General features: G+C 36.6%; 1 protein-coding gene across 1 annotated transcript; it reads right to left on the minus strand.

Moving 5' to 3' along the window:
• Positions 1-1977: 1977 nt before the first annotated feature.
• LOC149782903 (uncharacterized) lies at positions 1978-16717 on the minus strand. Its single transcript, XM_089934458.1, has 4 exons — positions 16491-16717; positions 5855-6091; positions 3237-3383; positions 1978-2234 (listed from the first exon to the last, which is right to left on the minus strand). Exons 1-4 carry the CDS (start codon positions 16585-16587, stop codon positions 1993-1995), a joined length of 723 nt encoding a protein of 240 aa, XP_089790584.1. The 5' UTR covers positions 16588-16717; the 3' UTR covers positions 1978-1992.
• Positions 16718-16941: the final 224 nt, after the last annotated feature.

Below are 16941 nucleotides of genomic sequence, written 5' to 3' on the forward strand. Positions count from 1 at the left end.
TAGTCATTTGGTTCTAGTTATATTAGTACTAGCAGTGGTAATAGTAATATGGTGCTAGTAGTAGTAGTGATGGTGATGGCAAGGTAGTCACGGAGTGTGATGTTGATAGCGTGCTGAGATGTACCAGAAAACATCTAAGAACTGATGCAGCCGTTGTCGATAAAATGTGTAACTCCATTTTCAAATTTTATTTTACAATATTTTCTTCTTTATCGTCTATTTTCAATGAAGTTATTTTAAATCACTGAAAAATTATCAATCTGATTACGACTCAATCCTCCAATTCTGCGTCCATTAGAAGGTATCAGAGTTGAAAGATACGATTTTAGTCATATTGTCAATAGTCGTTGCAATGTATTTAATTGTACATCAAATTGTCACAATTTGACAATAACAATACACCATTGACATTTGCAAGGTAAGAAAGGTGGAGAACTTTAGAAGTTGTAAAGAAATAATAATATCTTTGTATTTCACATTTCTCTTTAGCTCTAAGAGATAGACGTATAACTATATTTATTGGGTAGGTCTTAAATAGAAAAATACATATCATTTAAGAATTATTTTTTTTATACTTCCAATATATTTTATATTAACTCTGATTTAAATGTTTTGTAATAAAAATACACATTCCAAACCTTTTAATTGCCCATCTCTCAATAACTATGAAAAACGACTTCTTCTGAATTTGTGGTATATTAGGCCTATACAGGCATTAGTGAGCCCTATCCGGGATTTTAAATATGGCTTATATTACAAGGATCCGAGATTTAAGATCCTATACAGGCATTAGTGAGCCCTATCCGGGATTTTAAATATGGCTTATATTACAAGGATCCGAGATTTAAGATCCTATACAGGCATTAGTGAGCCCTATCAGGGATTTTGAATATGGCTTATATTACAAGAATCCGTGATTTAAGATCCTATAAAGGCATTAGTGAGCCCTATCAAGGATTTTGAATATGGCTTATATTACAAGAATCCGAGATTTAAGATCCTATACAGGCATTAGTGAGCCCTATCAGGGATTTTGAATATGGCTTATATTACAAGGATCCGAGATTTAAGATCCTATACAGGCATTAGTGAGCCCTATCAGGGATTTTGAATATGGCTTATATTACAAGAATCCGAGATTTAAGATCTTATACTTTTCAGGAATTGTATTTCGTCCACAGGTATAATAGATCAGATGGCACACACGGGTTTTCTGTGAATTTAAATATTTATAAATGCAAAAATCATGGACTGGCCTTGAAATAGGTAATCAGTTAGCATCGATTCTAACCCGTGCTGTGTATTATTTTAATAAATGCACGTTGAGACTGATTAAGCTACCACACTGCATGTGCAAGAATAACACAACGCAACCGTAATGATACAAGCTCCTATTTTATGTGCATATTTTATGTTTATCCCGGATCCGTTGTTGTTACTTATATGGTCATAGTAACATGATTTTAAAAAAATCTATGAAGGAGCTCACTGCTCTGTAACTTATGCCTTACCATTAGACTCATACAATTTAGCGTGAATGATTTGATGACATATACATTTTTGGTCAAAAATATTTTAACAAATTTAAAATGTTTAAAAGTCAAATATGTATCCATTTTGAGAAAATGTATGGAAACATGATGAATTATACTAGTCATTTTAATATTTCAAAAATTGTATATTTTAATATACTTATCAAATAAAGATAATAGTTATAAAGTTATACCTCAAAATCTTCCATTATCCACCAATTTAAAGGCATATGGAATTGAACTGATCGAGAAAATAAATCTTGAAGACAAGAAATAATTCAAATGGTAAACGTATTTTAAAACACGTAGATTTTTCTATATGTCCAAGCTAATGAATAGTACGTGTATCTTACTCTGTAGATTTATTCCAAAGTGCGTATCTATTTTAAAACATATCAAAGGAATGGCTTTCATTTACTGAGCATTCTGTGTCTGTGAACAGGGTCTAGAAGTCTAGAATTCACAAGTCGAAGAAGATGAAAGACTCGTTTACCTTACGCCGACAATAACAGTATGTCAGCAAAACAATACTGGTCAAGAGGATTGCCAATCCTGCAATGCTGCCTATAACAATGCCCAAAATACTGCATGTTGACAGCTTGCAATCAGAGTGGTCACCACACGGATTGTATCCTTTACATTTCAACTCATCCTGTATACAGTATCCATTGTCACATCTAAACTCACTGGATTCGCATATACCTAAAACAAAGGAAATCTTTAAAATTTCCAATATATTACGGCAATGAAATATATCTGAAGTACACAATAAATGATATATTTCTCTTTTAGGTAGGCGTCAAGGTCAATGCAGAACTGAATCCCTGCAGAGGCGGAAGTATTTTAAAGATTTCCCAGCTTAGGGATTGACTTTTTAAATTAATGCAAATGATTCTGGACATATAAAGGTTCAGGACAAAATAATTAAAGGGTGCTAATTCGGTTAATAGAAGATAGATTTCGAGAGCATAGGTCCTATTTTATTTTTATTTTAACTACTAAGTTTCATCTCTGATCCTTGTTCTGACTGTGTACAAGTAAGAGATTACTAAACTTAGTAATGAAATAAAGATGCCACATTTCTACCTAAAGTGTAATGGATGAATAACCCTAGTTCGAATGAAGCGAGATGATAGACACAAGGATGAACTGAAGCCGCCATCTTGTCTCTACTTGACCGTTTTTATTTCTGAACCAGACAGTGTTACGTTGATGATTTCTTTGCTATGAGATATAGTTTTGGTCAAAGCGATTAAAACATTTTACGGACTAATGAATACATATGTGTAGATGCCGCAGTTTGGACCTATTCAGTCAGTGTCGGTATTTGGTATGCTACTACTAAATAGAACCATCTACCTGCCTGGGATCATTAACATATATTTGGTTCTGCAACGGTACATTTTAAATAGAATCATTTAGTTACAACTGGAACTCGGTCACATATTACGGATTAAGGTAAAACATTTTACTAAAACGATGCCAACGCACCGCAAGTTTTAATTATCTTTAGCATTTTTGGGACAAACGATTTCTTTCTTTTTCCTTTTGTTAAAGAATTTTTTTCGCTTCACATGTATTTGAGTTTCGTTCATGAAGATCATCTCCTTTTTGTTTGCAGGTTATTAATATCAGAAAAGACAATTTATTCAAAGAAATAACAAGATTTTTTAAAGAAATAATTAAACACTTTTGTTTACTTACCCACATCAAAAGCATTGAATATAATAGAAAAATAGACTGGTCTTCTGGATGAGTATCTTCCCGTTTCGTACTCTATTCTAAGGTATCTAGTGTAAGTCCTGTAAACATCAGCTGGTGTCTCACCGCCACATAGCTTGGGTCCTAAACCTAAACAAGGCAAAAATTATAAATCACATACCAGAGTACAAAGAAATAAAAAAGTTTCATAAGTGTAACAATGGCAAACGAAATATAGTGATATAAACAATTTCAGAAAGAACATTCACAGTACGTACTTGTTACGACTTCCTGGTCACAAACTTAAGTTATAGAAAAGAAGAAAACCCACTATGTTGCATAAAACTTAGTAAACAGTTTAATTATAGTTATAACTGAAAATTATGAGAGTGAATCTAAGCTAATCCTCATAAGGGTTTATGAAAGTCCTAAATGAAAGAAACGTTCCTTGTAAATATCAATACCGGTACTGATCCTCTAAGAACCGTGATATTGTCAAGATGGCCTTGTCCAGAATTCCTTCGAATAATTTATACAGTTCCAGAATACTAATATAGTCCAAATAATGAGCATTTTCTTTCCCACTGGACAGTCCAAACAAATGTTTTTCATCTCGAAAAATATCCAAGTACAAAATAAAGCACGTCTGCAGACTTATAACACGAACGCAATAAGCATGAATGGCTCCAAAACACGGAATGAATCTGAGTGCTTCACTTTCTCCTTATATACACCGTATATTGCGACTGTACTTCTCAATAGACCCCACGTGACAGCATACACTATTAGCTTTACGTCGAATTAATGATAATCACCTAACTTATCAATTCAATGGGAAGCAATATAATGATTCTCAAACATCGATATCCCATCAGTCCCAGATAAACTATGCCATAGGCGCCAATTTAAGTCTTATTATTCAGATTATTGTTGCCAATTGTCAATACATACAAAATATCTTTTTATAAACCCTATGTAATACTATACTCAGGTCAGGTAGGCAAGACTGAACTAAATATATTTTGTACACAGTACAACCATGAATAAGAATTATACAAGAATATAATCCAGTATCAACTATTTACATCGATGTCGTGTCGAACTCTCATGTTTATATATATATATATATATATATATATATATATATATATATATATATATATATATATATATATATATATATATATCCTTACTTAAACATACCCGAGTAGCTTCAATAATAGTTCCAATCGTTCTGTCTCTAACTCCAGCAACGAGTGCTGTGATTATTTATAAAATGTTCACGATAAAGGAGTTCAAACGTCGATTATTTCAAACGCTCTGAATCACGTGCTATAACATTTTTGAAACCTGTCAATATATTTAATGACAAATAGAGACAAAATAACGTTCTATAAAATGAACCTGCGCTGAGCTGCATTAGCAACACTCCGGTCACCTGTAGATTATATACGTGTGACATACATGACAGCAACATAAAAGTGTCGAATAAGGAGAACAGTGATGCTACTAGGCACAGCACATGCTGTAAATTCCGGGTATTCTCCAACTAATATTAAGACCAACTTGGACAAAATTTGCGGATGTGATTATCTGACATCTCCTATAATTTTGAGGCTGGTTTCATTGTTGGTAAGGTGGTTTCCACTCTATGGAACACAATCCACGTTTTGAAAGACTGTATTCTGCAACTGATAATCCGGAAGTTGTTGCTGGGAAAGAAGCAATCGTTGAAGAAGTTCGATACACATTGGACGATATTTGATGTACCACGGGCATTAATGGTTAAGCCGTTTTTAATAAATTGAAAGTTTATTTGAAGCTTCAAAAGGATTTTACTACATGGGTTCCTCATTAGCTACTGTCTGATAAAAAAACGACTTTGTTGACTGGCTTCCTGAATTTGTATTGTGTGACCTTTGTCCATAATTAAGGGTAGGAATTTCGGCCTACTAGTCTAATGTTCTTTTGTATAAATAACATTAAATAGCTAATTTTTTGAATATGACTGTTTAATATATATTAAGATTGTTTTTATTTGTAGGTAAACATATTTACGTGGATTTGAGTTCAGGTCAGTGGTTTCCCCCTCTGGAATTCCTGGTGCGCCTGCTACTTGTCATGTTCTTTACTAAAGTTTTCGTAATAGACCTGATAATGTTGAGAACTTAGAAAGTTCTGCAAATTAACTGTAGACACTCATCCTCGTCCGCTCATTGTGGCTTTGGTTTTTATATAGTGGAAAAATAAACAGAAATTCTTTAGTCCTATCTATTTATTCGATTTGTATTCTAGGGAAATAGATTATTTGTTGAACTTTACGAAACTGTTTGGTTTTGTTTTTGTTTCTTTTTTTTTTTTTTTTCTTTTTTTGTGGCTACTTATTTTAAGAGCATAGCGTCGTAACATTATAAATGAGATTATGGACACTTTTTTATAAGTACTGATGTCCTTGAAATTCAGTAACAAAGAATTTTAAAAGGTAAATACTTTAAGTCATGTGACAGGGGTTTTTTTCCTGAGGAAAGCCACAAACTATCAACTATTAGCTTCAGTTGAAGTTTTAGGCTTTACGGCGTTAAGAATAATAAAAAAGCAGAATTTTTTTAAAAGTTATTTACCTGTTATTTCAGATGCGTACACGCTATTGCCATCTTTCGCCATTAATTTTCCTGTGAGACAGCCTTCAGTTCCAATGTCAAAATCTTCAAAGTAAAACTGTATGTAAGGGTCGGAATACCAAGACTCAAGAGTAACGCTACAGTTCGACAACCCGTCCGAATGGAACACCAGTTTGCCTGAATGGAAACCTCCCACTATCATCGATATTTCTCTTCGACAGTACTCTTCCATGCGGTCTGAAATATTCCACACATCGATTAATAATAATAATAATAATAATAATAGTTATTCGCAGTATAAAATTCGAAAATGATAGAATGCAAACAGTTACAATATTGATTTCGCAGGGATTATGTGCACTCTCGTGTCCATGAAAAGACAATTAGTGAGAATCGGTTATTTTACTGGCCAACACGCACTAATGTAGATTTCAAATTTCAGCTGTGGGTTGAGGAAGCATGTCGACAAAGTTTCAGCAAAAGTCTCAGAATATTTCTATAAACCTTTGTGATATTACAGTATTTAAAATCCCTTTGTTTTGGGTCAAGAAATGCATAAGAGTATTTGAACAGGAAAACATTTAATTGGTTTGACCTTGGAGATCAACCATTTGATCATTTCAAACTTAATACATCTGTACTTAAAGATCTACCATTTTGATCTATACAAACTTAAATGATCTGACCTTTTAGATCTACCATTTGGATCGTTTCAAACTAGAAGACAAGTTTTACTTAGAAGTAGTAAACTGAGTTCTTTTAACTGACATCATCACTGGTACTTGCATAAAATTACTTTAGATTTCGTTTGGTATTGACATTAACAAAAATATTCAATTTAATTTTTCGAACAGGAAAGGTAGAAAGTACATACTGTTGCCGACAGGAGGCATTTCGAACCACAGCAGAGCATTAATCTTCTGCTATGCAAGATAATCTGCCCATAAGAATACATAAACGGCTAAGAGCGATATGAAAAAGCATCATTAGTCAACTCAGCCACGAGCACACGCAAAGAGTGTGGAATGCATTTACCTATCAAACTTGGGAGACTATCACGACTTCTACTTAAGGAGCAGTGTGCTTTTCCTGGAAGACTCTTTAAGGCTTTCGTTGCTAAACAAAATGAGGGTCTCGGTCCGGTCCATTACTACATCGCGTATGGGAATGAGCTGGAAGGCTTTGCTAAAAATTACGAAACAATGCTAGAGCTGCTGGCGGACTTCAACATATGCCTATTCATTGAAGCGGTATTCAGTGGTAGCCTTTCCGTAGTCAGACGACGTCATGCAAAAGCAAATAACCCGTGTGCACAGTCTACGACACCTGAAAGCCAAACGGCTGGACCAGCTACGTCGATAAAAGCAGCCTTAGTGGTTGTGCCATTAGAAGAGTATGACAGCAGACGGTTTTTAATAAGTTAAATTCGTCATGTATCCACGACGAGCACAGTGACTATGCGCTGGCTCCTTAGTCGATAATTGTCACAGCCTCGCTCGCATTTCTATGTGCCAGTATGGCACGCCACATCGTTCAAAATGGATGAGCTGGAGTAATCGTAAAGTGAGCTTGAAGAGATCGTAGGATGAGCTGGAACAATCGTAGGGTGAGCTGGAGCAATCGTAGGATGAGCTTGGAGAGATCTTAGGGTGAGCTGGAGCAATCGTGGGTGAGCTTGGAGAGATCGCAGGGTGAACTGGAGCAATCGTAAGGTGAGCTGGAGCAATCATAGGGTGAGCTGGAGCAATCGTTAGGTGAGCTGGAGCAATCATAGGGTGAGCTGGAGCAATCGTAGGGTTAGCTTGGAGAGATCGTAGGGTGAGCTTGGAGAGATCGCAGGGTGAACTGGAGCAATCGTAGGGTGAGCTTGGAGAGCTCGTAGGGGGGTGAGCTGAATTAATTGTTGGCTGAGCTTGATTAATCGTAGGCTGAGCTTGATTAATCGTAGGCTGAGCTTGGCGAGATCATAGGGTGAGCTGAAGTAATCGCAGGGTAAGCTTGGAGAGCTCGTAGGGTGAGCTGAATTAATTGTTGGCTGAGCTTGATTAATCGTAGGCTGAGCTTGATTACTCGTAGGCTGAGCTTGATTAATCGTAGGCTAAGCTTGGCGAGATCATAGGGTGAGCTGAAGTAATCGCAGGGTAAGCTTGGAAAGCTCGTAGGGTGAGCTGAATTAATTGTTGGCTGAGCTTGATTAATCGTAGGCTGAGCTTGGCGAGATCATAGGGTGAGCTGAATCAATCACTTTGAATCATAAGAACGTTACCTAATATGTATCGTTGTTGATACAAATGAAATGGTTCATGCTGTTGTTTACTTGTGTTGTTTTGCCCTTCAGGGAGTATTCATATAGCGGGTTGTTGTTGCTGTGTTTCTTTATTAACAATGGCAGAATTTCATTCTAAGTTCGAAAACAACGAAAACTAATTATAACTAATGTTAAAGTTTGGCAGGCAAGTACATGATGAAGGAAGTGTAACATATAACATTAAGTCGATTTTCTTTGACTACACAGTGTATTTCAGCGGTATATTCTTTTACAAAAATGAAAAAACCTTCCTTGATGGCTCCATTACAAACGCCAATTTCATGCCTTTTTATTTCCTGCTTTCTGCGGGGTAAAAATCGGAATGTGATAAATTGAGACTTTTATTCCATCCTTTCCTTTTCCGTACTCCGTGTGACCATACATCATTCTGTATGTGCGTCTGCCTCACTTTCGCTTCTGTACAAACACTCTTCTTAATTAAAACTGGATTTTCAAAAACGGTGCGCAGCTTTAAATTTATAAGAATTTGGAAGAAGAGGATTTATTTTGCATTTTATGGTGGGTTTTTATCCTGTGATAATTCCAATAAATCAATTTCATTTCTGCACGATGACGATGCTTATTATTATCACCAGTTTTCACCTGCACTTTTACTTGGATAAGGGCGAACATAAGATTATATTTAAACAATTCGCATTATCATTTTGAGGCATTATTAAACTAATGGTTATTTGATTTAACTGCTTATGTTTCTACGCAGTAATTATTTATTCGTACTAGATTTTACCTAAGTTTGGCATGTAAATGAATATTGGTTAGATAGAAAGTGAGTTTTACTTTCAGCATTCTGTCATTTTTGTGGGAAATTAGGGATTCTGACAAATGTTCACAATTTGTCTCCATAAGAGACACTGTTGAATTTAGGACATCTTGGTGTGCATTTTAAAAATGGACTAAGATATGTTGAATTTTAAAGATGGTTTGTCATAGCTGATTTAATAAGCTACAGCCTAGTTTTATATTCAAAATATATGCAGTTGTACCTTATTTACAAAAATGAACTTAAACTTCATTTGATAAAGGGTGTTATACTATGACATTAATATCCTGTAGGTAACCGTACATGTACCTTGTAATATGATTTAAGTAGACCAAACGTCGAAGTAAATCACCATAATAGCCTAAGAAAAGTAGCGGACTCCTATGATTCACTTGTTTGAATGATACTAACTCTAGCCTTCCTCCCAATGGCACACACACATACATACATGCATGCACACATACATACATACATACATACATACGCACGCACGCACGCACGCACACAGACAGACAGACATACATACATGCATGCATACATACATATGCATCCATACATACATACATGCATACATACGCACGCACGCACGCACGCACACAGACATACATGCATACATACATACGCATCCATACATACATACATCCATCTATCCATACATACATACATCTATCCATACATACATACATACATACATACATCTATCCATACATACATACATACATACATACATACATACATACATACAAATGCGGGAGGTCGTGGGTTCAAACCCCAGCTGAATCATACAAAAGACATATAAAAATGGTTCAAGCACCTGCCTCGTTTAGCTCTCAGCATTAAGAGGCTAACGTTAGGACTGGTCGGCCTTATGTCAGGATAATATGACTGTGTGGGACATGATTCTACATGATAGCGGCATGATGCCCCAATGTTAGACATCACTATAAACTGTCACACTGCAGACATCGCATTTTTTATGATTACAATTGTTAAAGATGCTTTAAAAATCCAGACACTCACAAATACACATACAAACGTTTGCTATATTCATTAGAATAAAGTTCAAATAAGTAGAATTTGATATGACATAGTCCAATGTCCTGCAAAAACTGTTGCTGCCAAAACTATTGTCGTCAGCTATGAGATCAACTTGAGTCTGAAGTATCAGCAGTTGTTGTTCATTGAGAAATAATTATAGGACCTAATTCATCCGAACCATTCGATAAGGTTTCTTGTATTTGCTCGAAGTCTAGGCCGTAGTTACCAAGGTAGTAAATATCGTTGGTGTCTTGCAAATATCCACTGTGCCACGATTTCCTGCTGTTCTTTATCCATGGTGGTTCCACAGTCCAATAAAATCGCAAACTGATCTGCGAATTATGGGTAAAAAGACATAGTGTAACACAAAAATATGTTTCTCGTTATCCGAGTCTAACACGTTTTGCTCCTCTGTGACCTTGAACAGATCACTGTAAAACCTAGAGACGACTTTATTAAGTTCTCCAAATATTATTTCTACACGCTGATTGTGAACACTGCGACCAGCAGTAACGCTTACTCTGTTGTCTCTACGTCTCATTATCATAAATCTAGCAATTTCTATGTTTTCTCTACCCATGTCTCCTCTCACACAATGTGGTAGACCATACATATTCACTGCCTTCTCAAAACTTTTAAATGTAGTTTGTGTCTTGTTATATGTAGCTACACGAATACCTGTAATCGGTCGGCTGCAGCCATCCACTATTCCTTTAAAAGTGATGCGTCATTGTATGAAAGGTGTTTTCATCGGTCGTGGACAACTTTGCGTCTTTGGTGTATCTTATACCAGCAGACTAAAAAAATCCTCCTACTTCTGGAATATGGCCAATTCCTTGGCAAAGACTTGATTGGGGGATTCGTCCTTAGTCTCCAATTCTGTATTTAACAGCGGGTTGTAGAAAAAATCTATCTCGCCCGAAATTGGCGCTCAGCGCCGGAACTGCAAATAGGATGACATCAACCTTGAGGCTCTTTGTTGGGTTGTTAAGCTTGATGTTCCGGGTCTGATATCTTTTATTTATCACCATTCTGTATTTTCGGTGGTCTACAAGGTGGCTAACTTTCCCTTATACTGATTTCAGATCACTGTCGCGAACACTGGATGGTTAACGGCGAATACCTCTGGCGCGATGCCGCTTATAGTATAGTTTACTCCCTTGTTAGTGTTATGAATCACCCAGAGGTACTCGTTGAATGTCATTTCGTTAGCAAGTTGGTCCGACAGGCCGGACTTGTAATGGGGCGCGTGGTTGTTAAGAAGTTCGAATTGAGCGGACAAACGGAGCTGTATGCAAAGGTTTCAGGGACGGGCTAGTCTTTGACGACTGCAAAGGAATATAGATCTAACAAACTCTCTCGATAGGACGGTCGCCATTATAAAAGGTAATTCTCCCGATTCCTTTACACTTTGCGCTTTGAGAAATCTTTTACAGCCCGGTGTGGTACAACATTTCAGTCGCGCTCGACAATAATATGTTTATCGTGATTCCGTTCACAATCATTTTCTTCGCAACCACCATTCCAAATGGCTATTATAACTTCGACACACTGGTCCAAGTAGTTCGGGCTTTAATTCTTTGAGAGTCTGCTGTCTTTTCATTCTCTATATCCTCGTCGCCATCCTTCGATTTGAATGTGGAAACAAAATTTATGGTGCCGGCACGGTCGCGAAACTAAATGCCCAGGGTATGTCAAATTCTCCGTGGCCGTATGAAAGCTACAACCTGAAATGCTCCACAAGGACAGTAGCCACCTACAAGTTGTTCACATGACTGGCCAGCCTAATTGGGGACTGGGATTATAGGGGATGGCATTCTATCTTCAATGGATTGTCACAAGGTGGACGCTGGTTCTATCCCCCCTAATGGTTGTGCTCTTAACGGCCAACAGTATCACGCCGGTCAGCGGAATTACCGCTTCCGACTTCATTTATTGTGATACAGTCAAAACTTTTAAAACGTTGGTGTTTTCCCTCCTTGTGATTGCAATGCCAGGATTATAGTTTTGTGTAAATTGTGTCAAACGGACTTCTGTTAACCAGTAGTTTTCAGCCTGCCGTTGCCGCTAAAGTGTCACATGAAATCATGCCGACTATTTTGGAAGCATTTAGATTTTTTTTATTGTATATTGACATTGCTCCATAGTGATTATTTCTAGAAGTGTATGGTCAGAACAGTTAGCAGTGTAAATAGTAACAGGCATCATTCCAGATTTTCTATTGTGATATTAAATCTTTTTTTCGCACCTCAAGTGGAACAGTGGTGCAGGGTGTAAACCCACTAGATTGGTTTGATAAAAGGAGACGACTATTTGCCATGGAACCTGTGCCTGCATATATGCATATAACCCTACCAAATGTGCACTTGGAGGGAAGGAATCGTGTGGAAAAATGAATCTAATTCGTGTCACCAGAAGGCTCACTCTACTTCTGGTACCAGAGGAAGGTTTGCCTATCTATGTAAGTCACCAGAAAAAATAACCGAGGAGGCAGGTGTGTGGGTATGAATGAGCAACCAGTAGCAGAACCTATATCATATCCTGTCCGACCTTAGGGACCTATATCATATCCTGTCCGACCGTTGGGACCTAGGCGGAGTGGTCGCCTTTGTCACCAGAGAGACACTGGCATGCCCGGCTACCTTAGTGAAATGTCCGTTCGTCTTCCGGATTTCTTCATTATTGAAGTGCTGTGATTCCTTGATTCGCGCACTATTTTTGTTGTTATTACAGAAATAATACTGGTAGTGCGCTTGTCCAGATCCGATGTTAAAGTAGGTCAAAATCATGAACGTGTTGGAATAATGGCTCCTTAGACGTAGACTAAGAAGCAGTATCAACATATTACAAAAAATTATTTGCATAACCCTTGACCTCTTAGTGGTATTCTCATTTACAGCGAAACGTATCTGTAATCAATGTGTCGTTATTTTCCTTTTCACTGAGCTATCACATAGCTTTAAGAGTCAGATATAGGAGAATCCACGAGACAGATAATGTCAAACATTTCTGATTTTCAGTCGGACATTGTTACGCTTGTTCCATATCACCAGAATTTTCACATCTGTGTATCGTTAATACAACAATGGCATACCAAATGATTGACACCAGCAGATACAAGTATGTATTTTCATTTCATAAAACAAATGTAACTTTAGTATGAAATAAGAATTCCATCCGTCTAAACTTCCACCAACTTTTGTACTAAATGTTTAATTTTGGTCAAGTCACCGTTTTAGATCACTATACACGAGCACCATGAAAAAATTATTGTTGATTGGCGAAAGGAACTGGAGGATTTCGAGGTGATTACCCAACTAGATTTCAACCAATCAGCTTTCGTCTCGACATTATTTGCTTTATAAATAGATTCGGCTAGGGCATTTTTAATACTGATTTCGAATTTAAGTTGGTAACATTTTTCATGTGAAAGTAATTATATACTTTCAGAAATATCTGCTGCGTCTTCCCGTTGGGGGTAACAATGTATCAATCGTGTTTCACTCTTGAAAATATCGGTGACCTTGGTAAACTGTAAGATTGTTTGGCATTCTCTATTTACTAACGTATCAGAGTTCTGACACATAACGATGTGTTATATATAGCTCATTAAAAATGAAACTTTCTCTACTTCAAAAAGACTCCTAAACACTACTTAAAAGTATCACTCTAAATTCAAACGCCATTAAGAAATCAAGATTTTTTTGTTGTTGTTGTTGTTATGGGGTTTAACGCCATTTTTCAGCACAAGATAGGCTATACATGCCGGCCGGTATTAATGGTGGAGGAAGAACCAGGGAAAACCCCGGAAAGAACCACCGACCCACGAGAAGCTACCAGCAAGCTTTCTCACATATCCACATTGGCCAAGCCCGAGACTCGAACCCACGCAGACAGAGGTGAGATGGCAGTGCTCCGTGACGGAGAGCGCTTTAGACCACTCGGCCAATCAAGAAGAGTGTGAGAGTGCAACATAATGTATTGATAAAACTAACCCATTTTAGTATCAAGCATAAATGCTAAAGGCATGGCTCTTTACCGTTTCACTGTGATCTACCTAAGAAGCAACGCGTTGATAGTACTTCAGACAAAATCTATCGTACATGCATATCTTCTTATAAGAATGTCGACTCGCGTTCTGACATCATTCTCATTTCCGTGTCAAAATGTATTAGCAATCTGACATTTCCCTTAACCTCATCATCGTCTTACCCTTATCTAAAGGAACCAGGTTGGAGGTATGTGTCCACAGATGACTTACAACCCTATCGCCTATACTGATAAATTAAAACTTCATATAACCCTACTTATTAATGAACTGAAATGTCGTTATACCCAAAGATCGACATTCCGTTGGAGTTTCATTAAGAAAATAGTCCTGTGGTAGAATACTCTATGTAGGGAGAGGCCCTCTAAAAGAAGTACCGGCGTGCAGTAAATATGCTGGACGACGTCGATCTCGCTGACGTTTCGTAGGAATTAACCTGTTATGAACCTAATTGCTGTCCCATTACCATCGCCCTCGAAGCTTTGGCTGCGGCATGCTTTTGGAAACAAGCAATTTAAACCTAAGACTTTTTGTTGTCGAAAAATATTAAGAATCGTAATTTCAAACACGAAACAGAAAAAGTGGTTTATCAATAATATTAGCAAATGTATTTGTTAATTTTAATTAATTTCATGGCTATTTCTCAATTGAATGGTTACATTTTACTGGGTTATTTTCTGACGTGTGATAGTGCAATATCACTGTTTTCAAAATATGGAACAAATTCAGTTATAAACTATGAACGAAATATTAAGCTTGGTTCCAAAATTCGTTAGTTTGTATGAACTAGATATGCAATTTATATATAAAGGTCACTACCATGTATATAAAGGTCACTTCCAAGTATATAGTTTCATTTCTGTCCTGAATCTAAAGCAGACACTTTTTTTATTATAGTCGCTTTCATTTGTTAGATTTAATTGGATCTAATTTTGGCAATTTTGTTTTAAAACCGCATCCGTGTCAGACGCATTTTCTTGTTGTGCTTGGGCATAATTTAACTGCCTCTCGCATTTCGCGCTAAAATAGAATGAATATGCGACAAACAGATCGAGTCGGGTTAGGTGAAAGCGAATTATTGTTATATATGTACTGTCTGTAACATGCTTTGCAGTTACTTAGTTAAGAGGGAAATAAAGGGTCAAAAGAATGTATTTTTTTAATTGATGATGGTTTTAAATTTTATTCCTTTTTTTAGCACAAAATCTACCTTGTTTGGACGGGATGGTAGTATTGTTTAAAAGAGAAGAGCATCAAAAAGTAGGAATACTATAGATGGAGGTAGATATTTATTTATATGGTGAATCGTAGAGTACCTGGATAGTATATCATTAAGTGTTGATACTAGATTACTGTGAATTGGTGGATGAATACTTGGTTGTGAATAGTAGATAACTGGGTGTTAGTAGTATACAAACAGGCTGCTGGATAGTAAATAACTGGGTTTTGAATAGCAGATAAATGAATGTTGATACGGGAAAATGGGTGTTGATATTAGATGATTTGGCGATAGTCTATAACTGGATGTTGGATAGTAGACAACTATCGTTGGATAGTACATAATTGGGAATTGATATGTAAGGATTATAAGGATTATGAGTATGAGAATGGTAGTTTTGTTTTCTTCTTATGGAACGGGGTAGAGATTTAAACTTCATAAGGAGGACTGCGGGGAGATAAAGAAGTTAGTTTTATTATTAAATACTTCTCTCTCTCTCTCTCTCTCTCTCTCTCAAAGTGTACTAGATCACCCGGTGTTGCACAGTATAGAACTGGGTCTTAAATCTTAGACAACTAGGTGGTGGATAGTAGGTAAATGTGTATTGATATGTTAGGATTATAAGGATGGTAATTTTGTTTGAAAAAAGATAGGTCAGTGATACAGATATTATACCGGGTGGAACTTCTAACATTATATTTTGGTAAGGGGTGGAGGTAGTAAAGACTCCCATCTTCCCGGTCGTCAAAATCTTACCAATTACACTTCCCTCCAAAATATAGCCAATACATTACAGACAAACTCCTCGTTTGAAACATTTGTCGTAAAACGGCATTTAATTTAAACTGCTGAAAAATTCACATTTCTTTCCAGACAGAATGATCATGTTAGAAACAAACTGATTCGGGCTAGATAGCGTTACCAACTAAACAGAACCAAGAGACCAACTTCTCATGTGAAACGTATGACATAATATGGAATTTCCGTTTGAGTGCAGATAGCCTCCTCATGCCACGAAATTACTAACCATTCTTTTTCAACTTGGCGGCTTAATGTTAATTTAATCTTATGTTTGATCCTGTTTAACACGCACCCCACCCTGTCCCTCAAATGACCTCCTCTACTACTTATGTTGCCCATTTTGACACCGGTACTCTTTTTAATTAAAAACTAATGGTTTGTTACCTATAGCGAGCATCCCTTCATTTATATTCATAAACATACAAATGTGCATTTACTTACATGTCCGGAGAGTTACAAGGTAAACACTCTGTAGCATCAGAGGAAAAACAATCGTCAGTCTTGCAAAGAAGAAAATCACGTCCATACTGAAAAACATTATTCAAAACCAACGAGAATAACCTTCTATCAGCATAGAAACACCGAGTTTGCCCTTTACTAAACTAAAGCACGTATGAGACATCACTGCTGAGAAATCATTAATATTCACATGACTAGTGGAAGGATATCTAAGTCACCAAGTTGATATCATGTGACCTAACTTTACAATGAGCTCACTTGTACTAGTAAATCTATTATGCAATTATCATATAGGCACGACAGAATAACTCATATAAATAATGATTTATTGGCAAAGCAGCAGAGAGGGTGAACAGACCTTTTGCTAGAACGTAATTTTTGAAAAAATAAAGCTTCCTATGACAATGATAAATATAAGGATACTAACGCTAAA

This window comes from Sinohyriopsis cumingii, chromosome 15, assembly GCF_028554795.1.
Source record: "Sinohyriopsis cumingii isolate HCF-2022 chromosome 15, ASM2855479v2, whole genome shotgun sequence".
In the NCBI taxonomy this organism is placed as follows: Eukaryota; Metazoa; Mollusca; class Bivalvia; order Unionida; family Unionidae; genus Sinohyriopsis; species Sinohyriopsis cumingii.